At 40.8% G+C, this 21,657-nt stretch overlaps 1 protein-coding gene across 1 annotated transcript; it reads left to right on the top strand.

Annotated features, from left to right (window-relative positions):
* Positions 1-438: 438 nt before the first annotated feature.
* Positions 439-21,622, top strand: LOC113171479 (kinesin-associated protein 3-like). Its single transcript, XM_026373847.1, has 20 exons — positions 439-626; positions 1,269-1,400; positions 1,670-1,827; positions 2,565-2,626; positions 5,266-5,407; positions 5,954-6,053; positions 6,151-6,275; positions 12,623-12,721; positions 12,928-13,106; positions 14,657-14,819; positions 15,049-15,149; positions 15,237-15,345; positions 15,579-15,691; positions 16,243-16,408; positions 17,406-17,531; positions 17,693-17,791; positions 17,962-18,047; positions 18,193-18,349; positions 18,538-18,622; positions 19,589-21,622. The coding sequence occupies exons 1-20, from the start codon at positions 598-600 to the stop codon at positions 19,686-19,688; spliced, it is 2,331 nt and encodes a 776-aa protein (XP_026229632.1). The 5' UTR covers positions 439-597; the 3' UTR covers positions 19,689-21,622.
* The last annotated feature ends 35 nt before the right edge of the window (positions 21,623-21,657 follow it).

The raw sequence follows: 21,657 nt of genomic DNA, 5'->3' as shown, positions 1-21,657 counted from the left end.
GTTTATTGTTTTTTTTTCTTCTAAGAACTCAAATCTGACAAAAGTAAATACTAAGACAAATGATGAAGATTTGATTTTTGAAGAGAGAGCGCAGCTGCACCCTCTTGCTCCCTTGTATGCCTGTAAATCCTTCCTTTAATATACCAATAAGACATTACCTTAGCAAGACGTCCAGTTTCTATGACTACAACCAGACCACCTCACCTGGATGATAAGAAGGTCTACAGAAAGGAAAGGTGGGGGGGGCACAGCTGCAGCACTGGACTCCTCCAGTAGGAGGCAGGACTGCACCACGGAGGACGTGAGCTGCTGCTGTAAAACCACGAAGAAGAAGGTTACGGCCGCTCCAGCTTTGTGTGCCGCTGCTCCTGCTCCTCCTCCCTGCTCCCTGCTCCTCCTCCCTGCTCCCTGCTCCTCCTCCCTGCTCCTGCTCCCTGCTCCTCCTCCCTGCTCCCTGCTCCTCCTCCCTCCTCCCTGCTCCTCTCTGCAGTGCTAACTAGCGAGTTCATGGATTTGTATGGTCGTGATTTGGGGGTTTATTAAATGTGAACTAGTTTTAAAATTCTGTTCAAATCCGACTTATTAAATTGGAGGAAGATGCAGGATGATGCGCGCTACCTCAAACGGTGAGACATGACAAAGCTAACATGACTGCTGAAAATGACCAGCTCGCCGTCCTCTGTCTTTTCTTTATTAATAAAAGTATTTTATTTAGCAAGTATACGATTGAAACTTGTTTCGTGTTTGTGTATATTGTTGGTAAGTTACACGGAGAGACGTTTAAACCGAACCTCCTACATGGGAGTGTCAAGCATTAGATGACACAGTAACACCAGTGCAGCACACTAACAGCTCCCTGATGTAAATAAAGGAGCGTATCCGGCTAAATGATAATAATAATCGACCTTTATCTTGGGGCATTTTTGCACAGTGTCAACTTTTATCTTAAGCAGAGCTGTAGAAATCATCGTTGAAGGCCGGTTTAGGATCCACTGTTACATGAATCGGGCTGGGTTAGCTTACCTAGCTTTACCTTACTAACTAATTAAGTGAACCTTGTGAATTGGTTTACTCTCTGGCACTGAGCATTGGGAGTATTTTATTTTTTATAGATTATCCATTCGTCTATGGAAACATGTTAGCCCGTTAGCACTAGAGAGATGTTTCCAGCTAAATGAATAAAGCTAAATGTTTTGGCTTAAGCTGTGCTCCCAAGAGAGACATTAGAAGAGATTTTTACCCAACTGTCTGTTCATCATCGACCAAAGCAAAGTGACTGCAGGCAGCCTGGATGTCCATCCCACGGAGAAGGCCCTGGTGGTTCACTATGAGGTGGAAGCGTCCATACTGGGAGAGAGTGGAGGTCATATGGTGGGCGAACGCAAGGAGGGCCAGAAAATGTGAGTGTCCAGCGCCTGTTGTTTCATCTGTTCTTTAAAAGGATGGAAACATATCAGAATCCACTTCCACTGACAACTGGTAAAATTCTGTTGAACTATCACCAGTTCCTACTACAGTATATACAAATGTACCCTGGAGTGTCATTTTTTACCGGTTGTTTAGTATTAAATAACACTAACTCAACTGTGTGTTATTATGAGCATGTTCAAAGCTATAAGAAATAAACCACCTTTTTTATCCTTCTGTTTGTTTCTCTATCTCCCTCCAGTGTCCGTGTGAAAAGCCTTTCTCCTAGCACAGATGTGGCAGCTTTGGCCAAGAAGGTGGTGGAGGAGTGTAAGCTCATCCCTCCGTCCCGTTTGCCCCAAGTGGAGCAGCTCCTCTATTACCTGCAGAACAGGAAATCATCTCCAGTGGTGGGCAAAGGTGAGTCATGTTACTAAAGCCATTATCCCATATGATGCTCTTACTGTACATTGTCTTTCACATGTGCAGCACGCAATGGGGAATTGTCTGTGTCAGACGCATTCTCACTTGGGGAAATACTTTGTTTTGTCTAGACATGGGGTCGCCTTTAGAATGTTGTAGGATTCGAGTGCATTTCTGAAAAAGACTTAATACTACTAATGGTTGCTTATGGAGTCACATGTAGTATCTCATTATAGCTAAAGTTTGTCAGTAGATCAGCTGATAGAGCAGTTGTCTACAAACCCCAGGATTAGGAGTTTGATTTCCGGTTCCTTCTGGCTAACTGTTGAAGTGCCCTTGGACAAGCTGAAACCCAGTAGTAGCACCAACATGTACTGTCTAGCAGCTGTCCAACCACAAGTACCCCAAGGAGATCAATGTCAATATTATTAATACCTTGTACATGTAAAGCATATGGGCTTAATAAAATTGGTTAGGTCAATTAGTTGGGAATCCTATTATCTTGTGCTTTTGTCTCAATGGCTTAACTATTACTAAAAGTGTGGAACAAAACATTTAAAGATACAGATGAATGGTCAATTAGAGTGTAAAAGCTGTTTCCCAGCCATGCCAATGCAGTTTTGTGCACTTTATTTTTAATACACAAGGGGAAGATTTATTTATAAATGTGTGATATCGCATCTTTAAAACTGAAGAATGAAGTTAAGGGTTCATATGTGTTTTTGTGTCACCAGTGGAGAAGAAAGAAAAGAGAACAGCGAAACCGAGAGAGTTGACACCTTTTGAAGGATTTGAGGTAACATGTCACAAAACTGACTTACTGCCTATTTGTTCATGTGAATTACTTCTTCACAGTAGGGCTGCACGATATGCAAACATGATATATTAAATGCATCATGCATTATGCTACTGTACTTGCTTGGTTATCAAGGGAAAATACATAGCTCAAGAATAACCTTAGTATGTGTATTTAATTCAATTCAATTCAGTCCAATTCAGTTTTTTTTTGGATAGCACCAATTCACAAGAGAAGTTATCTCAAGGCACTTTACAGTGTTTAAGGTTTAAGACCTAACAGAGAATATTTATACAAAAAATGATATAGAAAACCCAACAATCCCATTTGAGCAAGCTTTAGCCAACAGTGAAGAGGAAAAACTCCCTTTAGAGGAAGAAACCTCCAGCAGAACCAGGCTCATAGTGGGCGGCCATCTGCCTCGACCGGTTGGTGTGAGTGGAAAGAGAACAGAGAAAAGAACAGCAGGCAATAAAGTATTTGTCAACTCAAACATTTAAACTCTCAAAACATACAAAAGCCAATCTTTGGTAATATTTTACGCTGGTGCTATCATCAAAATATCTATACAATCATGAATAAAGTCAACTTGGAATTAAGTTATGCTACTAATCTCTGTGTGTTTTGAGAGATTAATATAGTAGCCTATGCTAACTTTAAAACACATACACCAATTGGTCACAGTATTAATAATATCTGGTGGTTTTAATATTGGGATGTACATGGGTCAGCATGGGTACAACCTCTCTGTGATGCACTGTGTGGCGTTGTCTTGACACCTATTGAATGCTGTCAAGCACAAGACCACCAGGTGGTGGTAGTGTTTTGGCTGATCGGTGTAATCACTTGCTTTAAAACTGTCCAAGGCTGTAGCTGTTAATACTGAAGAAAAAGTGTGTGAACCCTTTGGGATTACCTGGAGTTTTGCATGAATTTGTCATAAAATGTGCTCTGATCTTCATCTAAGTCACAACAATAGAAAAACACAGTCTGCTGAAAATAATAGTACACAAACATTATATGTTTTCATGTTTTTTATTGAACATAACAGAGCCAGGAGTGAGCCAACCTCGAGTCCAGTCAGTTGTGCTGATATTGGATGTGTTGCTGAAAGCTATCCTGCCCTTTAAAAACATACACCAGTCTTGGGTTCACTGTTGCAGCACTGTTGCTACTCTCCCTAGGCGGGGTCGTACTGTAAAGATGACTGCAAGAGCACAGCGCAGAATGCTGAATGAGGTAAAGAAGCATCCTAGAGTGTCAGCTAAAGACTTACAGAAATCTCTGGCACATGCTCACATTTTTGTTGATACATCTACAATAAGGAAAACATCAAATAAGAATGGAGGACATGGGAGAACACCACGGAGGAAGCCATTGCTGTCCAAAGAAAATATGGCAGCACGTTTGAAGTTTGCAAAAGAGCACCTGGATGTTCCACAGCACTACTGGCAAAATATTCTGTGGACCAAAATTGAGTTGTTTGGAAAAAACACACAACACTATGTGTGGAGAAAAAAAGGCACAGCACACCAACATCAAAACCTCATCCCCACTGTAAAACATGGCGGAGGGAGCATCATGGTTTGGGGCTGCTTTGCTGCCTCAGGGCCTGGATGGATTGTTGTCATTGATGGAAAAATGAATTCCAAAGTTTATCAAGACATTTTGCAGGAAAACGTAAGACCATCTGTCCGAAAACTGAAGCTCCACAGAGGATGGGTGATGCAACAGGACAATGACCCAAAGCATACAAGTAATTCAACAAAAGAATAACTTCAACAGAACAAAATACACCTTCTGGAGTGGCCCAGTCAGAGTCCTGACCTCAACCCTGATTAAAATGCTGTGGCATGACCTTAAGAGAGCCATTCACACCAGACATCCACTGAAACAGTTTTGTGAAGAGGAGTGGTCCAAAATTACTCCAGATCGTTGTGCAGGTCTGATCTGCAACTACAGGAAATGTTTGGTTGAGGTTATTGCTGCCAAAGACGGGTCAACCAGTTATTAAGTCCAAAGGTTCACATACTTTTTCCACCCTGCACTGTGAATGCAGTCCTTTACATTTTATGTTCCATAAAAACATGAAAACATACAATGTTTGTGTACTATTATTTTAAGCAGACTGTGTTTTTCTATTGTTGTGAGTTAGATGAAGATCAGGCACATTTTATGACCAATCCAAGGGTTCACACACTTTTTCTTCCAACTGTATATAATTGCACAGGCTGACATAGATCCCAGTTAGCAGAGAGCAATCTCTAAATTAATATTTTAATTACCATTCTGCAGCTCTCTGATTCACTTTCTGGAAAGAATATGATTGGTTCAAAGAAAAACTGAAATCAAGTAAACAAAACTATAATAACGAAGCATAAATTGAAGCTCTTCTATTACTGTTAGTAATTGTTACATAAAAATAAAAACTGAATGAACAGAAGTCCTGTCTGCTCTTAGATTTCAGTGGTGCTCTCTTTGGACTAATCAAAAATATTAGGCCTTAGTATGATGCAAAAATATATAATTTCATTGTTCATAATCAAACCTACAGTTTGGCTAGTGAAAACCAATGGGTCATTTATTATAATTCACTAGCAGTGTGTGTATGTATCTTTTTATTGTCTCTGTATGTGCAGTTAAATGAGGAAGCCAGTATAACCAGAGTGGATGAGTATGTTGAGCTGCTCTATGAGGGCATCCCAGAGAAGATCAGAGGCTCTGCTCTCATTCTGCAGCTTGCCCGCAACCCCGACAACCTGGAGGAGCTGCTGCACAACGGTACAGTTTCACTTTACTTGTTAATGCTTTTTCTTGTTTTTTTTTGTTCAGGAGTTTTCCTAATTACTGGTTTACAAGACTGTAGACTGTAGAATGCATATATTGTTCTGCTGTAGGCTGGGTCCTTACTACAGATTCAAACCTTGCCAAAAACTTGCTTTATTCAACATTTGACTAAGCTAACGAGTTGTGCTAATGAATCTTTTGAAGGAATTCCTTCAAATTCGGTACACTTGGGGTTAAGGATGAACTAATTAGATTTTAGTGGTCAAAGGGCAAAGCCACTGTGACCTCATGTGTTTTCAGTTCTCATTAATGCTATATCTAAGAAACACCTGGAAGGAATTTCATTAAATCTGGCAAAAACACCTGCTCTCATTAACAAACTTATTAGAATTTGAGTCTGGACTAAAATGCATGTAAACTACAGTGTCAGTGGGTAGCAGAGGCTGTCAACCATGATGCAGTAATTCTAGTTTTATACACGATGTCTTTATTTGTACCTACAAGCTATGTCATAGAAAAACTGTGTCTGTCTCTGCGTAGAGGCAGCTCTAGGGGCTCTGGCCAGAGTACTGAGGGAGGACTGGAAACAGAGTGTGGAGCTGGCTACTATCATCATTTACATCTTCTTCTGCTTCTCTAGGTACAACACACACACAGTGCCCCACGCTCCTTTACCTTGTTTTGTTGTACTGCTGTCCTGTGTCAGCTTCTTACACAGTGGCCCTTCTTTTCTTCAGTTTCTCCCAGTTTCATGGAGTGGTGAGTCATTATAAAATAGGTGCATTGTGTATGAGCGTGGTGGAACACGAGCTGAAGAGATATGATGTGTGGCGCGAGGAGCTACACAAGAAAAACAAAGCTTATATCCTTTTATATGCTGTCATTTCTCCCTCGCTTTATTTTAGTAAATAACTTACAATTGTTTGTAATAATAATAATAATACACTGCCTGCACACACTTGCTGTGGCATCATTTTGGTAGGCTTCTACATTGTCACAACATTTACTCCTGTTGAGCAAAGCTCTTATGTTGATGATGGGAGAGTGGGACTGCTGCAGTCAAGTCTTCTCCAGCACATCCCAAAGATTCTCAATGAGGTGGGGATCTGGACTCTGTGGTGGCCAGTCTATGTGTGAAATGATGTGTCATGCTTCCTGAAACACTATGCATGGAATAACCTGATCATTCAGTATATTCAGGTAGTCACCTGACCTCATTCTTTGAGTTGCTCAACCTGGACCTGACAAACTACTGCAACCCCAGTTCATAACACTGCCCCCACAGGCTTGTACAGTATGTCAGGCACTAGACATGATAGGTGCATCACTTCGTCCACCTCTCTTCTTACCCTGATTCAATTCAATTTTATTTGTATAGCACGAAATCACAACAGAAGTCATCTCAATACAGTGTTTAAGGTTTAAGATCTCACAAAACATAACTGTATACAGAATTATATTCAATTCAATTCAATTCAATTCAATTTTATTTGTAGAGCGCTTTTTACAATTGACATTGTCACAAAGCAGCTTTACACAACCAAAGAACAGTACATGAACAGTGAATGTGTAAGAATCCTAATAATCAGATTGTCCCTGATGAGCAAGCCGAGGGCGACGGTGGCAAGGAAAAACTCCCTGAGAAGGCAACAGGAAGAAACCTTGAGAGGAACCAGACTCAACAGGGAACCCATCCTCATGTGGGTGATTACATGCCGTGTAGGCAGCAGTCCAGTATAACAGTTAATGTCGTTTAAGTTAATATGGAGTCCAGTTAGTTATTGCAGGCAGACTTGTTCCATTCCTTGACTATCGAGCGTTGAGTCGAGACCTCCAAGAAACAGCTTCCGACGTCCGCCGAGGCCGGGACCGACATCATAGTAGCTTGTGACCAATCCAGTCTCCAAACGCATTCCATAGGGCAAACGGTGGATCCAGACGACGAGATCTCCAGCCAGAAGTTGGGCATCAGGACGAGTCAGACAGGTCCAGAGGGCAAAGGGTGGAATGACGTGTAGCTCGACAGCGAGACAGGAAGAGGGAAAAGAGAGAGGGAGAGGGAAAGAGAGAGAAGAGGAGAGATGGCAGTTAGTTGTATTCACAGTCAGATAAAGTTTGAGGTGAATGTATATGTAGAATAGTGCAGCAGGGACTCCGGCAGGACTAACTATGACAGCCTAACTAAAAGGGTGGGTTCAGAAGGAAACACAGAGATGAGGGCTCACTGGGATGTAGAGCAACCAAACACTTCACCATCAACAAACCTGAGTGATCAGTGAGAGTTGGGAAGACAGTATCTAAACATACCAGTTCACCATAATGCTCTGCGTCCATGAGTCCTTCCCAAATCTATTTACTCAAATGCTTGACTAAATAGGTAGGTTTTCAGCCTAGACTTAAACACTGAGACTGTGTCTGAGTCCCGAACGCTATTTGGAAGGCTATTCCATAACTTTGGGGCTTTGTAAGAAAAAGCTCTGCCCCCAGCTGTAGTTTTTAGGATACGAGGCACTGACAGGTAGCCAGCATCCTCTGATCGAAGTAGGCGTGGTGGATCATAAGACACTAGCAATTCCCTTAGATACTGCGGCACAAGACCATTTAATGCTTTAAATGTCAAAAGTAGTATTTTAAAATCAATGCGAAATTTCACGGGGAGCCAATGAAGTGTAGATAAGATAGGCGTGATGTGATCGTATCTTCTGGTTCTAGTGAGGACTCTCGCTGCTGCATTCTGAACTAACTGAAGCTTGTTTATGCACCTGGTTGAACAGCCAGACAGTAAGGCATTACAGTAGTCCAACCTAGAGGTGATGAAAGCATGGACTAGTTTTTCTGCATCATTTAGTGACAAAATATTCCTTATCTTGGCAATATTTCTGAGGTGAAAGAAAGCTGTCCTGGTGATATTATCTACATGAGCTTCAAATGAAAGACTGGAATCTAGAATCACACCAAGGTCTTTTACTGTTGCACTAGATGTAACAGAAAGGCCATCTAGAGTTACAGTGTGATCTAACATCTTGCTTCTAGCTGCAGATGATCCTATAACTAGTACTTCTGTCTTATCAGGATTTAGCAGAAGGAAGTTAATTAGCATCCAGTCCCGTATATCCTTTACACATTGCTCAACTTTATTAAGCTGTTTGATCTCATCTGGTTTTGATGAAACATATAACTGTGTGTCGTCAGCATAACAATGAAAGTTAATACCATGCTTACGGATAATGTTGCCCAGAGGAAGCATGTAGAGGGAAAAAAGCAGGGGGCCTAAAACTGAACCCTGTGGAACACCAAACTCCACTGGAGAGCATGTGGAGTAATCGCCATTTAGATCTACATACTGATAACGATCAGTCAAATAGGACCTAAGCCAGGAGAGGGCCGTTCCCCTAATTCCAACAACATTTTCTAGTCTGTGAAGGAGAATACTATGGTCAATGGTGTCAAAAGCTGCACTGAGGTCGAGTAGCACAAGCATAGTGACGCTACCCTGATCAGAGGCCAATAGGAGGTCGTTTACTACTTTAACAAGGGCCGTCTCTGTGCTGTGATGAGGCCTAAATCCTGACTGATAGAGTTTGTGTATGTTATTTCTATGAAGATACGAGGATAGCTGCCCAGCTACTATCTTTTCGAGAATCTTAGAGATAAAGGGGAGGTTTGATATCGGCCTGTAATTTGACAGCTGACAAGGGTCGAGATCAGGTTTCTTGATTAGCGGTTTAATAACTGCTAATTTAAAACACTTTGGGACATACCCACAGCTGAGTGAGGAATTTATGATTGTCAGCAGGGGTTCTATTATTTCTGGCACTATCTGTTTTAGAAAGTGTGTCGGTATAGGGTCTAATGTACAGGTTGAAGATTTTGCAGAAGAGATGAGTGAAATTAGTTCATTCTCTTCAAGAGGAGTAAAGCAATCTAGGTACTGATCTGCTGAGGTTAGCTCGTCATCTGCATCAACTCAATTGTCTGGTTTTAAAGCTTGAATTTTCTGCCTTATATTTACAATTTTGTTATTGAAAAAGTTCATGAAGTCCTCACTACTGCACAACGTTGTTGTGGAGATATCTGCAGTGGTTTTCTTTCTAGTTAATTTGGCTACTGTATTAAATAAAAATCTAGGGTTATTTTTGTTGTTTTCTATGAGAGTGGAGAGATACGTTGATCTAGCTGCACTAAGAGCTTTTTTATAGTTCAGGATGCTCTCCTTCCAAGCTATCTGAAATACTAACAATTTAGTTTGGCGCCATTTACGTTCTAACTTTCGAGCAGTCTGTTTTAAGGCGCGTGTGTCATCGTTATACCAGGGAACGAGTTTCTTATCTCTGATGACTTTTCTTTTAACTGGAGCTACATTATCTAAGGTATAACGGAGTGATGACTCTAGATATTCAGTCGCCTGGTCTAGTTCAGTAGGGTCAGACAGTGATCCAATCAAAGTTGATAACTCTGGAAGATTACTAATAAAGCTCTGTGCGGTAGTTGATGTAAATGTACGTTTAATGCGATAGCGCGGCGCTGAGTATACATTATTAATATGACACACTGTAGTTGAAACAAGATAGTGGTCTGAGATAACTTCAGACAGTGGGAGTGTAAGTAAATTTCTTATACTTAAACCGAATGATATTATTAAATCTAAAGTGTGACCCGCTTTATGAGTGGGTCCTACTACACACTGATCTACTCCTAGCGAGTCCAATAAGGACATAAATGCTGTTCTCAGAGGGTCTTCTGGATTCTCAAAGTGAATATTAAAATCTCCAGCAATTAACGCTTTGTCTACAGAAACAACTAGGTTAGAAAGGAAATCTGCAAATTCACAGAGAAATTCAGAGTAGGGCCCTGGGGGTCTGTAAATGATAATTAGCGGGATCGGCTGAGCAGACTTTATATTTGTATCTACACTTGTTATGTTACTATAAAGACATTCAAAAGCTTTAAATTTGTGTACATGCTTTTGTACGATAGTCAGTTTATCATTGTAAATAACTGCGACACCTCCTCCTCTACCAGTCAGACGAGGCTGGTGAATGTAGCTGTATCCAGGAGGAGTTGTTTCATTTAAAGCTACATACTCGTCCTGTTTAATCCAGGTTTCTGTTAAACAGAGTATATCAAACTCCTGATCTGTGATAGTTTCATTAACAGTAAGAGCTTTAGATGTAAGAGATCTAATATTTAACAATCCTAACTTCAGATCAGAGGTGCTGGCTGCACAATCAGTGTGCTCTGAATTTGAGGTCTGTATGTTAATTAAATTATTAAAACAGACTTTCTGGGTTTTTCTGACTTTTTGTTTAGCTCGAGGAACAGACACAGTCTCAATATGTTGAACCCTGAATGACGACTCTGTGCAGCTAGCAGACACTTGGTTTAGCCTCCCTGGCCTGGACTCTGGGTAGTCAGCGACTAGCTAGGCCTGATCTTAGACTATGAGCTATACTGCAAGAAATGAGAGCAGCACCTTCCCGAGTGGGATGGACACCGTCCCGCCCTAACAGGCCAGGTTTGCCCTCAAAGGTCCTCCAATTATCTATGAAGCCCACGTTGTTTTCGGAGCACCACCTGGACATCCAGCGGTTCAGCGACCATAACCTGCTGTAGGTTATGTCGCCTCGTCTCATTGGGAGGGGGCCAGAGAAGATTACCACTTCGGACATCGCCTTCGCTAATTTAAACACCTCTTTAAAGTTATTCTTGGTAACCTCAGACTGACGAAGGCGTATATCGTTAGCTCCAGCATGTACCACTATCTTAGAAAAGCTATGCTGTCCTAAGGCCCTAAGATTACCTTCAATGTCCGGTACCCTGGCCCCCGGGATACACCTGACCACAGCCGCTGACCTAAAGGTCTGGCTAATTTCACGTGTCTCATGATCGAGTCTCCTATAACCAGAGTTCTTCCAGGTTTCTCAGCGGGTGAATCACTGAGAGGGGCAAACCTGTTGGACACGTGAAGCGCGGGGGTGGTGTGCTCCGGTGGGCTAGCTTTAGCCTTAGCCTTAGCTTTGGCTGCGCGAGTATGCCGCAGAGTCGTCACCCACTCGCCCCGCTGTGAGGGCTCTAATGCCGGAGTCGGGGACTGGCTATCTCCGCCCGCGGCACCCAGACTGTCTTCTACAGAAATAACACTACTCTCACTCTCTCTAACCCTCTCTAAAGTCTGGATGCGCTCCTCTAACGCTGTTATCTTCTCCGTCAGAGTGCTAACTAGCACACACCTGTCACAGGTAAAATTACCGCTAACGACGGAGGAAGACGGTCTAAACATCCTGCACTCCACACACTGAACAAGCTGAATATTACTCATTTTAACGTACCTGAGTTGTAGAAATGTTGTGTAGAGTTTTAAAAATCCCGCTGTTGCTCTCAGACGAAAAAAAACACGCGCGTCCTCCAAGCCAAGCCAATCATATAGAAAACCCAACAATCCTAAGCAGCACTAGGCAACAGTGGAGTGGGAAAACTCCCTTTAGAGGAAGAAACCTGCAGCAGAACCAGGCTCAGTGTGGGCGGTCATCTGCCTCGACCGGTTGGGGTGAATGGAAAGAGGAGAGAGAAAAGAACAGCATGAAACAAAAACAACAACAAGAAGGTGGGTAGTGCCAGTAACTGCACTCTAGAGATATACAGCAACAAAGTCGAGGATACCTGCAGAAAGGTAGAGAGACAGTTAGGAGGAAGCATAGCTACGGGAGAGAGAATGATGGGCCCATCACTCTGAAACAGGGTAAATCTGGACTCATCAGACCACATGACCTTCTTCCATTGCTCCAGTCCAATCTTTATGGTCCCTAGCAAATTTAAGCCTTTTTTTCCACAATTAGCCTCACGGACAAATGGTTTTCTTACTACATGCTACACAGCTCTTTAGTCCTAATTCCTCAAATTCCCTTCTGCCATTGTTTTTTTACGATTTCATTTCACCAAACGTTTAATGTTTAACGTTAGCCAACCGTGATCACATCTTTTCCGCAATCACAGGATGTGTCTTTTAAAATGGTTTAAGAAATGAGAAGCTACTCACTGTATCAGTTTGGGTTAAATAACTTGTTGCCAACTATAAATAATCATCCATGCAGTAATTATCCAAGGGGCTCTTAGTTTTTTGCTTCGTTAATTCCAGGTAGTTACTTATTTTTATTTATTTTTTTTTTTTTTTGGACGGGCGAAGTATTTGCTCTTTAACATTTTGTGTACGTGAGTCAGCACCAGAGAATGGTTCCCTAAGAAGAGACCAAGGCAAAGCTCTGAAGAAATACCAAGGCCTTCTGGCCAAACAGGAGCAGCTGCTTAGAGGTAGGCTGGTCTTTCAATATATTCAACAGAATGTGTGTGTTGTTTTTTTTTTAAGATGTTGACTATGTACTTATGTAATATTAAACAGCATTTTCTCTAGGAAGGTCAACGTAGCATTAGTTCATAGTGATGTTTTACAAGGCTGAGCCCGTTAACCTTTATTACAAACTAGCTTTATGAAACCTAAACATGTCTCTTTCTTTTAGTGTCGCTTTACCTTCTGTTGAACCTTGCTGAGGACACGAGGACGGAGCTCAAGATGAGGAATAAAAATATTGTTGCTCTGTTGGTCAGAGTTCTTGAACGGGACGATGAGGAGCTGCTCGTCCTGGTGGTTTCATTCCTCAAAAAACTGTCCATCTTCCTGGAGAACAAAAATGACATGGTGAGTGGAAAAGGTGTACATAAAAATTCAACCTGTTAGACTACATAAATGGTGGAAGGAGGAACAAAAGAAGCTTAAAAGAGGGTGAAACTTAAAAAAGTAAAAAAATATACATAAAACATTACCTTAAAAACTACAGTGACCTTTTTTTTGCCCAATGAAAAAACACATCATTCTGTGTAATGGTGTGGCTCATTGATTGTTGTTTTCAGAACTGTAGCTTAAACAAGTCAGCTTTATTCTTTAATCTGTGCATATCTGAAACACATTCAGTCAACCACATGCATATGGCAAACGACTGTACATTTCTCTGTCTTGTGATGATCTTGGTTTGCGGTATGATGAGAAGTACTGCTGCATTTTGGATCATTATCAGATGTTTGATTGTACATGTTGGTAGCCCTGTTGGTAGGGCATTGCAGGGCATCATTTTGTAGTTATAGAGGGCAAATCTGCATGGCTGAAAGGTGGTCATCAAAGCTTTAGGTGGTCGGCAGTGATGACTGCAAAATTTTGAGCAAACTTTGTGGGGACAATTGCAGAAGGACCCAAGTTGATGTTGATGCTGTGCTGTATGCACGGTCTTGCTGGAAAGACGAGAACATCTGTCTTGAAGAGACTGAATTGAAAGCAGAGATGTCAGAGAGATAAGCAAAAACATGTGATGAGTCATCGTGTTATTCCAGGTAAAAGATACAAAGAGTTGTGTGACATCAGCATAGCAGTGTTATTAAAAGCCAGTTAAGTGGATAATAATATGCACGCCAGTAAAAGCGTCTTTACCTAATGTTGATTACAGTTTAAATGCTAAATCCATACTGTTTGAACATAAGCTGAACAAAACATACGTGGGGAACATGTTTTGTTAATGAGCTGTATTACAATCTTTGTGTCTCTTGACCCTAGCTTAGTTTCACAGTGCTGCAGCATCTGATTTGACAGGGGAAAGTTCGGGAAAATATATATATATATATATATATATATATATATATACACACACACACACAAAAGAGTAAGAAACTTTCATGGAAAAGCTGAACAGTCGGACCAGTGTGATTTAGCTTTGTGTTTTTGTATACACAGCAGGAACGTTATTATACTTCTTTCTTATTAATATTGTCATATATTTCCCGAACTTTCCCCTGTCAAATCTGTGACAGGGGAATGCTGCTAATCGGGTCCAGACCACTTCCTGCTCACACACAGGTTGAATGTATTTTTATCCGAGCTTGGTGGAATTAACACTATTGTACAACAATAAAAGGATCACAAAATAGAGAATTGGTTGGTTTATAATAGTGTTGTTAATATTCCCATTTAAGTTTTTCATTAACTTTCCTCTTTTTGGGGTTTTAGTAATGATAGAATGTCCAATATGCCTCAAAAATACGTTATGCCCAATTTAGTACCTGTACTGCGTGCTTTGAAATTCAGTGTTCTCTAATACCTCTTGGCTCCTTGTTATTTTTAGTTTTATTATAATTTGTTCTCATTCAGAGCTTTTCTATTCTGTTCTGTTCTGATCTCATCTGTTTGCGTATGCTTTGCAGGCTGAGGTGGATACTATAGAACGACTGGCTTGCCTAGTTCCCTGTGACCACGAAGATCTTCTAAACTTGACTCTGCGTCTGCTGCTCAACTTGTCCTTTGACTCTGGACTCAGAGCCAAGATGGTGGAAGTTGGATTGTTACCTAAACTGTGTGCCTTGTTGGGTAAATACATACACTAACACTGCATCACACAGTATAACTGTAACACTCTGTAAATTGGATTTACGCTTTTGGATTAGAGTAAATGTAATTTTATTCACAGAGCAAATAATAATGAGTAGTATAATAATAATAATGAGTTTTTGTGGTGCCAGCAGGGAATTGATTTACTTTCTCCACTTTCTTCTGCCAGCTGTTGACCCTTGTTAAATATAGATATGTTGTCATGCAGGTGATGAGAACAACCGTCTGGTAGCCATGCGTGTCCTGTATCACATCAGCATTGACGATCGTTACAAGGGCATGTTTGTTTACACTGACTGCGTACCTCAGGTATAACAGCAGCCACTTAAAACCACTTTAAACAAACCCTTGATGATAAGTATGAAGTCAATTGACTGCATATTTCTCTATGTCTAGCTTATGCAAATGCTGTTTGAGTTTGGTGAGAAGGAAATTGAAGCTGAGCTCATCTCCATCCTCATCAACCTGGCTGCAAACAAGAAGAATGCTCAGCTTATGTGTGAGGGTACGTATATTTATGTTTGATTTTATGGTATCAAGAATGAGTCAGGCAGTGGACCACCGGCTCTGTAAAATCTCAACATGTTCCACAAATTCATCTTTCCAAACATCTCATTAGTCTTAGTAGTGGCATCTTAGCTTTGATTATGTTTCTTAATGAGGATCTTAGCAGGAAGATTACCTGTGTTAATGTAGTTGATCTTTTTCTGTTTTCTGATGGTCTTTGTCTCTTTGTAGGAAATGGATTGAAGATGTTAATGAAGAGGGCTCTGAAGATGAAAGACTGCCTGCTGATGAAAATGATCAGAAACATTTCACAACATGATGGACCAACCAAACCACTCTTCATAGTGGGTTATACATACACATAAAAGCAGTGGTACTCCCTAAACCCCAATAGTCCGACAGTAGGAAGGATTGCTAATAGTGTTGGAAGCCTGTTTTTGGTATTGGTTTTCTGATATTATTATTATTATTATTACTAACTAAATGTGGTTGTGCGTTTTAAATCATAAGGTTGCTGTGTCACCATGCACATTTGGTGAAAATGAAATGATAATAACAATAAATAATTCATGAGTTAATGTTTTTAGGGGGAGACCAGCCACACTGTGGCAGTTTATCTAATAGATAGAATAGAATCTGAATCTTTCAGCGTTTCAACTTTAGTTGAGTTAGTTTTGTCCGGTAATCAAGTCCAGATAGTGAACTATTGTCAGAATAAAGGGGTGTGTCTATCCGGTTATCCCTACTCTTCTGGTTCCCCAGAAATCCCTCCTTACTCCGTGACAGAGCTCTCTTATATTTACCTGTAAGTCTGCTGTTGGTGGTAGTAGTGCAGTGAAAATGATTTGTTTCACTCCCATGAATGTTCTCTTCTGTCCATTTCTGTTTCTGCCAGGACTATGTTGGTGACCTGGCAGCAGAGATCCGTGCAGAGGAAGAGGAGGAGTGGGTTCTGGAGTGTCTGGGGATGTTGGCTAACCTCACCATCCCTGACCTAGACTGGGAGTTGGTGCTGAAGGAGTACAATCTGGTACCTTACCTCAAAGACAGACTAAAACCAGGTACTGGTGTAATTTAGAGAAACCTTCAACTTGTAAAACACTAAGACTTAATGAATGAGGCCTTAGTTTACTCATTAGACCTTGAAATGCAGCTCAGTAATTACCATTAGGGATTTGGCGTTGTCTGCTAAGTACACGGTGATACTGAACTCAACAATGCTCCTCTGTGGATCTGCGGGTCTGACAATGAAGCTGATTATTACCTACAGACGTTCCACTGTCCTGAATGGCATTAACAAATGGCAGTTAAGGTGAAAGGCTGAAGTCAAGACAAAGATCTGGAAGATCAAAAAGATATTTTATATAAAACTGCACATCTGCTGGACAGAAAAGCAAAACATCCTCTTAATCTAAGGTTTAGTAGCCACTGTATGTGTTGGTGCAGGTTGCACAGTGCAACTGAGGACAACTGCAGGGCACCAGGGAAGAAACCTAATATCTGGTGACGCCTATGAGTTCCAGGTTTCAGGAAACCATTGACTGCAGAAAGAAGCAGTAAAACAGAGGTTTGTCCAAGTAAATTCCTAGATTTCTTCTACAGTTAAACAGAAACTAGTCAGTCTAACAGAGCTGCAGAAGTCCTGCAGAGATTAGCTGTTTGTGCAGAACAAAGTCACTTAGGGCCTGATTTACTTATATCCCAAATAGCCAGTGACCTAGAACCATATGTAAAGATCACTTCCACACCTCTCAGGAAACCAGCAAGATCAGCCGGAAGACTGCAAGTGCACATCCTCTTTAGTGAATGAATAAAGTATGTGGCTGAGGTTTATTAGAGTTACAAGCAAAATCTGTGACCTTCCCCTCAGTCGTTGACTTTGTTTCTAGGAGCATTGCATATCTGTGGTCCAAGAGATACACCTGTTTCTTATTTTACAGTGGATGCCCCAAATGCTGACTCCATTAGAAAGTAAATAAACGTTCTGGACAAACAATGATGTTTCTACTATTTGTATTTGAATTTTCTCCTCTTCGGATGTGTGTGTGTGTCTTTCAGGCTCAGCAGAGGATGACCTCATCCTTGAGGTGGTGATAATGATTGGAACAGTTTCCATGGATGACGCCTGTGCTGCCATGCTGGCTAAATCTGGCATTATCCCTGCTCTTATCGAGCTTCTTAACGGTAGTTCAAGCTGTTGTGTTGCAGACTTTTTTTTAGGTTTATATAAATGATAATTAATAGGCAATATTCAGTGTGAAACATGCTAACAGAGATCCTACTTTAGGTAAGGATCAGTATTTTAACCTGGTTTCCCCATATGTTCTTTGGTTTGTTCAATGCAGCCCAGCAGGAGGACGACGAGTTTGTGTGTCAGATCATCTATGTTTTCTATCAGATGGTTTTTCATCAAGCTACGCGGGACGTCATCATCAAAGACACCCGTATCCTTCCCACAGTGTGACTCTGTCTACCCTAAATGTGAAGATCAGTGGGAATCTTTTAGCTGGGTTCACCATTCCTGGAGTCGAGGTGAGACAGATTCCACAGACTGTAAAGCTTTACACCACTACCCTCAGCAGTTCCTGTGGTTTGTCTTTAACCTTCTCTCCAGAAGCTCCGGCCTACCTGATTGATCTGATGCACGACAAGAATGCTGAAATTAGAAAAGTGTGTGACAACACCCTCGACATTATTGCTGTAAGTGAAATGGCCGTTGGTGATGCAGGCTCAGGGAACAGTAAAGAGTAACACATAAGGACTGTTACTTTTATAATACAAAATAGAAACTCAAGTTCCTCTATGTCTGTAGGTTGTTTTTTAATTTCTGTTCTTTGTCTTCCAGGAGTATGATGAAGAGTGGGGAAGAAAGATTCAGTCAGAGAAGTTTCGTTTCCATAACAACCAGTGGCTGGAGATGGTTGAAAGTCGCCAGGCTGATGAATCTGAACCATATCTCTATGATAACGACAATGACAGGGCTGATCTGTTCTATAGTGCAGGTACTGTACACACAAGTTCAAGAAAGGTTTAGTCACAGTAACTTAAGATCATCGTACAGTGTCCATGAAGCATCAGCCATCATCCTGGCTTATGATGTTCAAGCACTATCTGCAGCACCAGAGAGCTTCTGAAGTAATGTGTGTGTGTGTGTGTGTGTGTGTGTGTGTGTGTGTGTGTTTTTCTTTAGATGGAATAACTCCAGCAGACGGTTCTATCAGCCCAGATTTCTTCTGTGACCCACAGGCTCAAAATGGAGACTCACACCTTATGGGGTAAATTAACACGTTTCAGAAATGTTTGGAATGGAAAAACAATTGGGAGTGAAAATTCTTCCAAAACAATCAAACAACGACAAGAGAATGTGGTAAGAAATTCAGATCAGATCAGTTGTAGAACAGCACAGGTTAGAAGTGTGTGGCATTGATAATGGTAGTCCTCAGACATTACAAGCACGGATCGGATGGTGTCACACTTTAAATGGCTCGATGGTGAAACCAAAGTTGGGTCCGGACATCTGAAACTTTTTCACCACTTCTTCACCACTTTTTCGATAGCACTTTGCTTTGATGTTGGTTCTCCTTGACTTAGATTTTGTTTGCTTGCCTTGTTCCTCACTTGTAAGTCGCTTTGGATAAAAGCGTCTGCTAAATGACTAAATGTAAATGTAAATGTAAATGAAACCACCTGTAAACCACTTATAAAGTCTGTGATATGTTTTTATGTACACCAGGAAATAATCACACATTTGACCATTTAGAAACATTAAAACTATAAGACATTAAGATGTGTGAATTGAAGAACAAATATTCAGCAGTCTGCACTATTTCTAAGTCAACAATCATATTTAAGTAAAGCAGATCAAGGGCTAGGGGTGTAATGATTCTCCAAATCCAAACCTTCAGATCAGTCCACACAATGTGCCACTGAGCTACTTTGCTAGTACTGAATGGGCACTATGTTTTGATGGGTATCTAGTTTGTTTTAATACTTCTATGAATGCATTATAACCAGGTGGCAGCGGGTTGCATAAGGTGGGGAGGGCTGTGTTGCAGTAGGAGACTCATTACGGCCATTACAAGCCCTACCGGGGAGTGTTCCCAGCTTCTGAAGCTGTGAACTATCATTTGTAACAGAAACATGACATGATACTCTAATCTAACTGCTGGCAGACTCAGCAGGGCCACCCCTGTTTAATCTGCACTTTTTCCGCGTTAATTTTTTTTTTTCTTAATTTTCAGAGACACTGATGTCTTCGACCAGACCAGGTCATCACCTGGAAGACCAGCTACTGCATACGGCTTCAGACCTGATGAACAGCCCTTTTATCAGTATTCATAGACACCCACTGGTTTGAGTCCACTCTTTACTGGTCTTTTACTGCTAGAATCTCTTGGTCACGACTGTGGTGGAAGTACATTGGGAAGATAATGGTCATAAAAGCTGGAAAAACAAAAATAGTGATAATTACTATTACTACAGTTTTTACACTAGTTATTACAAAACAAAGATAAACTCAGTTCCAAGCAGTCACAATTCATTCATACTGTAATGCCGAAGATAAGTATTTAAGTCTTCCTTACCCACTGTCTTCTTATGTTTAGTTCTTAGTGGGTCAGTGAATAATTTCAATTACAGCCTTAACATTTCTAATGCTGATAAGTCTTTGCATGTTTTTCATAAGTAATTATGAGTATTTATTGCCTCCTCAAACATTCCACTGCACCAGTCAACATGATATGACTGTGACGTGAAAATAGCATTGCTTAATTTTGACTGCATGTACTGTACATACTGTATGTCAACATTATTGGTATAGTATTGTGTTCATGTCTGTATTGCCTGTGCCATGCATAAATCGATGTTTTCACTGTGTCATTACTATTGTTAGGGCTACAGAGGTGGACTCCAGCTAAGTGCTTACAAATGTACAGTAAGTACCATGACTGGTGGCAAACACAGGCACACACCTGTGTGTATATGGTGGATTACAGCCAACTTAGATTTTGCCAGATAGAAGAAGACTCTGAGTGCATGAGGCACCAGGCACTACTCATCACCTGGGTAATACCATCCCCACAGTGCAGCCTGCTGTGTTTCTGTGCACAATTGATGCACAGCTTCCTCCTCTCTGATTGACATTTAGCCAATCATGAAACTCTCACTCTTCTCACTCTGTCCTAACTTTTTTTGGGTGTTGCAGCATCACAACTAAATCTCCTTAAATTTACAAAACATTATCAAGCAAACTTTTCTGGAAACAGGGTTTAGAAATATTAGGACTGCATTGGTTAAGGGAGCTCTTAAATGTTCCTCCATGTCTGAATGCAGCATAAATACAATTGACAAACCAGACATATTGGTTATTGTGCCATTGAACAAACTGCATGAAAAGGAGTGTGACAGCTGGCTCCAGTACATACTGTTCATACTTTTAGGCATATTTGCACATACAGTGTTTGCTGAACACACTTCCTTTTATCACCAACACCATCGGTATGAATCATGCTAAAGCAGCTAAAGACTGTGTGAAATCATTTCCTCGCTGATGTCACTGACATGTGATGTGATGGGCTGTAGTGTTTTACATCTTGTAAACAGGACATGGAGGACAAGTCTGGTATAAACTGTCAGTTAGCTGACAGCAAAAATAGATCTCATCATTATCTATTTGTGTACTGTTCACCCTCCTCTGAATACACCATTACATCAACACACACACACACACACACAGTGGTGACATGATTTCCTTTATAATTTAATGCATGGTTGTGTTTAGTATTTTCTAAGTTATTAATTTATGTATTTTTTTTAATAGTTGAATTTATTGATACTTAAAAACTGTAAACAGAAGTAGGTTTCCTGTCTTTCACACTCAGCTAATAAAAGATGAAATCTCACATTCTATGACATACAACTGTTTTATTGTTAGAGCACATTTGTACTAATTTACCTTTTGTTTACATGTTGACTCCCAGAATGCTTTGCATGGACCTTTCAGACCTGTCAGATTGTCAGTGCATTCCCATTGCTTTGCTATGAACAGTATTATGAGTATCAAAAACTACAGAGGTAATCCAGATTTGGTCAGGAGCATTCTGCTGTGTGTTGACCTCACTGGACACTATCCTATGTATTTAAGGTCCCACAATTCACATTAAGTGGTAGGTTTATTGGTCACTCTCAGAGACAAGAGAATCTGGAGGAAGGATAAACATCTCTGTGCTCTCATCTCAACGCTCCAGTCAATTGAAATTTTAACTCAGTGTTGTTTTAAAGTGAGATTTTAGATTTGCTGTAAGTTTATAAG

Source organism: Anabas testudineus, chromosome 17 (genome assembly GCF_900324465.2).
Source record: "Anabas testudineus chromosome 17, fAnaTes1.2, whole genome shotgun sequence".
Classification (NCBI taxonomy): Eukaryota; Metazoa; Chordata; class Actinopteri; order Anabantiformes; family Anabantidae; genus Anabas; species Anabas testudineus.
The sequence above is the reverse complement of the archived record's forward strand: the minus strand, read 5'-3'. Positions and strand labels throughout refer to the sequence as shown.

Coding starts and splice junctions, on each gene's coding strand:
- LOC113171479 (XM_026373847.1), top strand. CDS start 598: ATGCAGGATGATGCGCGCTACCTCAAACG. Junction 15,346..15,578: donor TGCTCAGCTTATGTGTGAGG/GTACGTATATTT, acceptor GTCTCTTTGTAG/GAAATGGATTGAAGATGTTA. Junction 18,350..18,537: donor TGATCTGTTCTATAGTGCAG/GTACTGTACACA, acceptor GTTTTTCTTTAG/ATGGAATAACTCCAGCAGAC.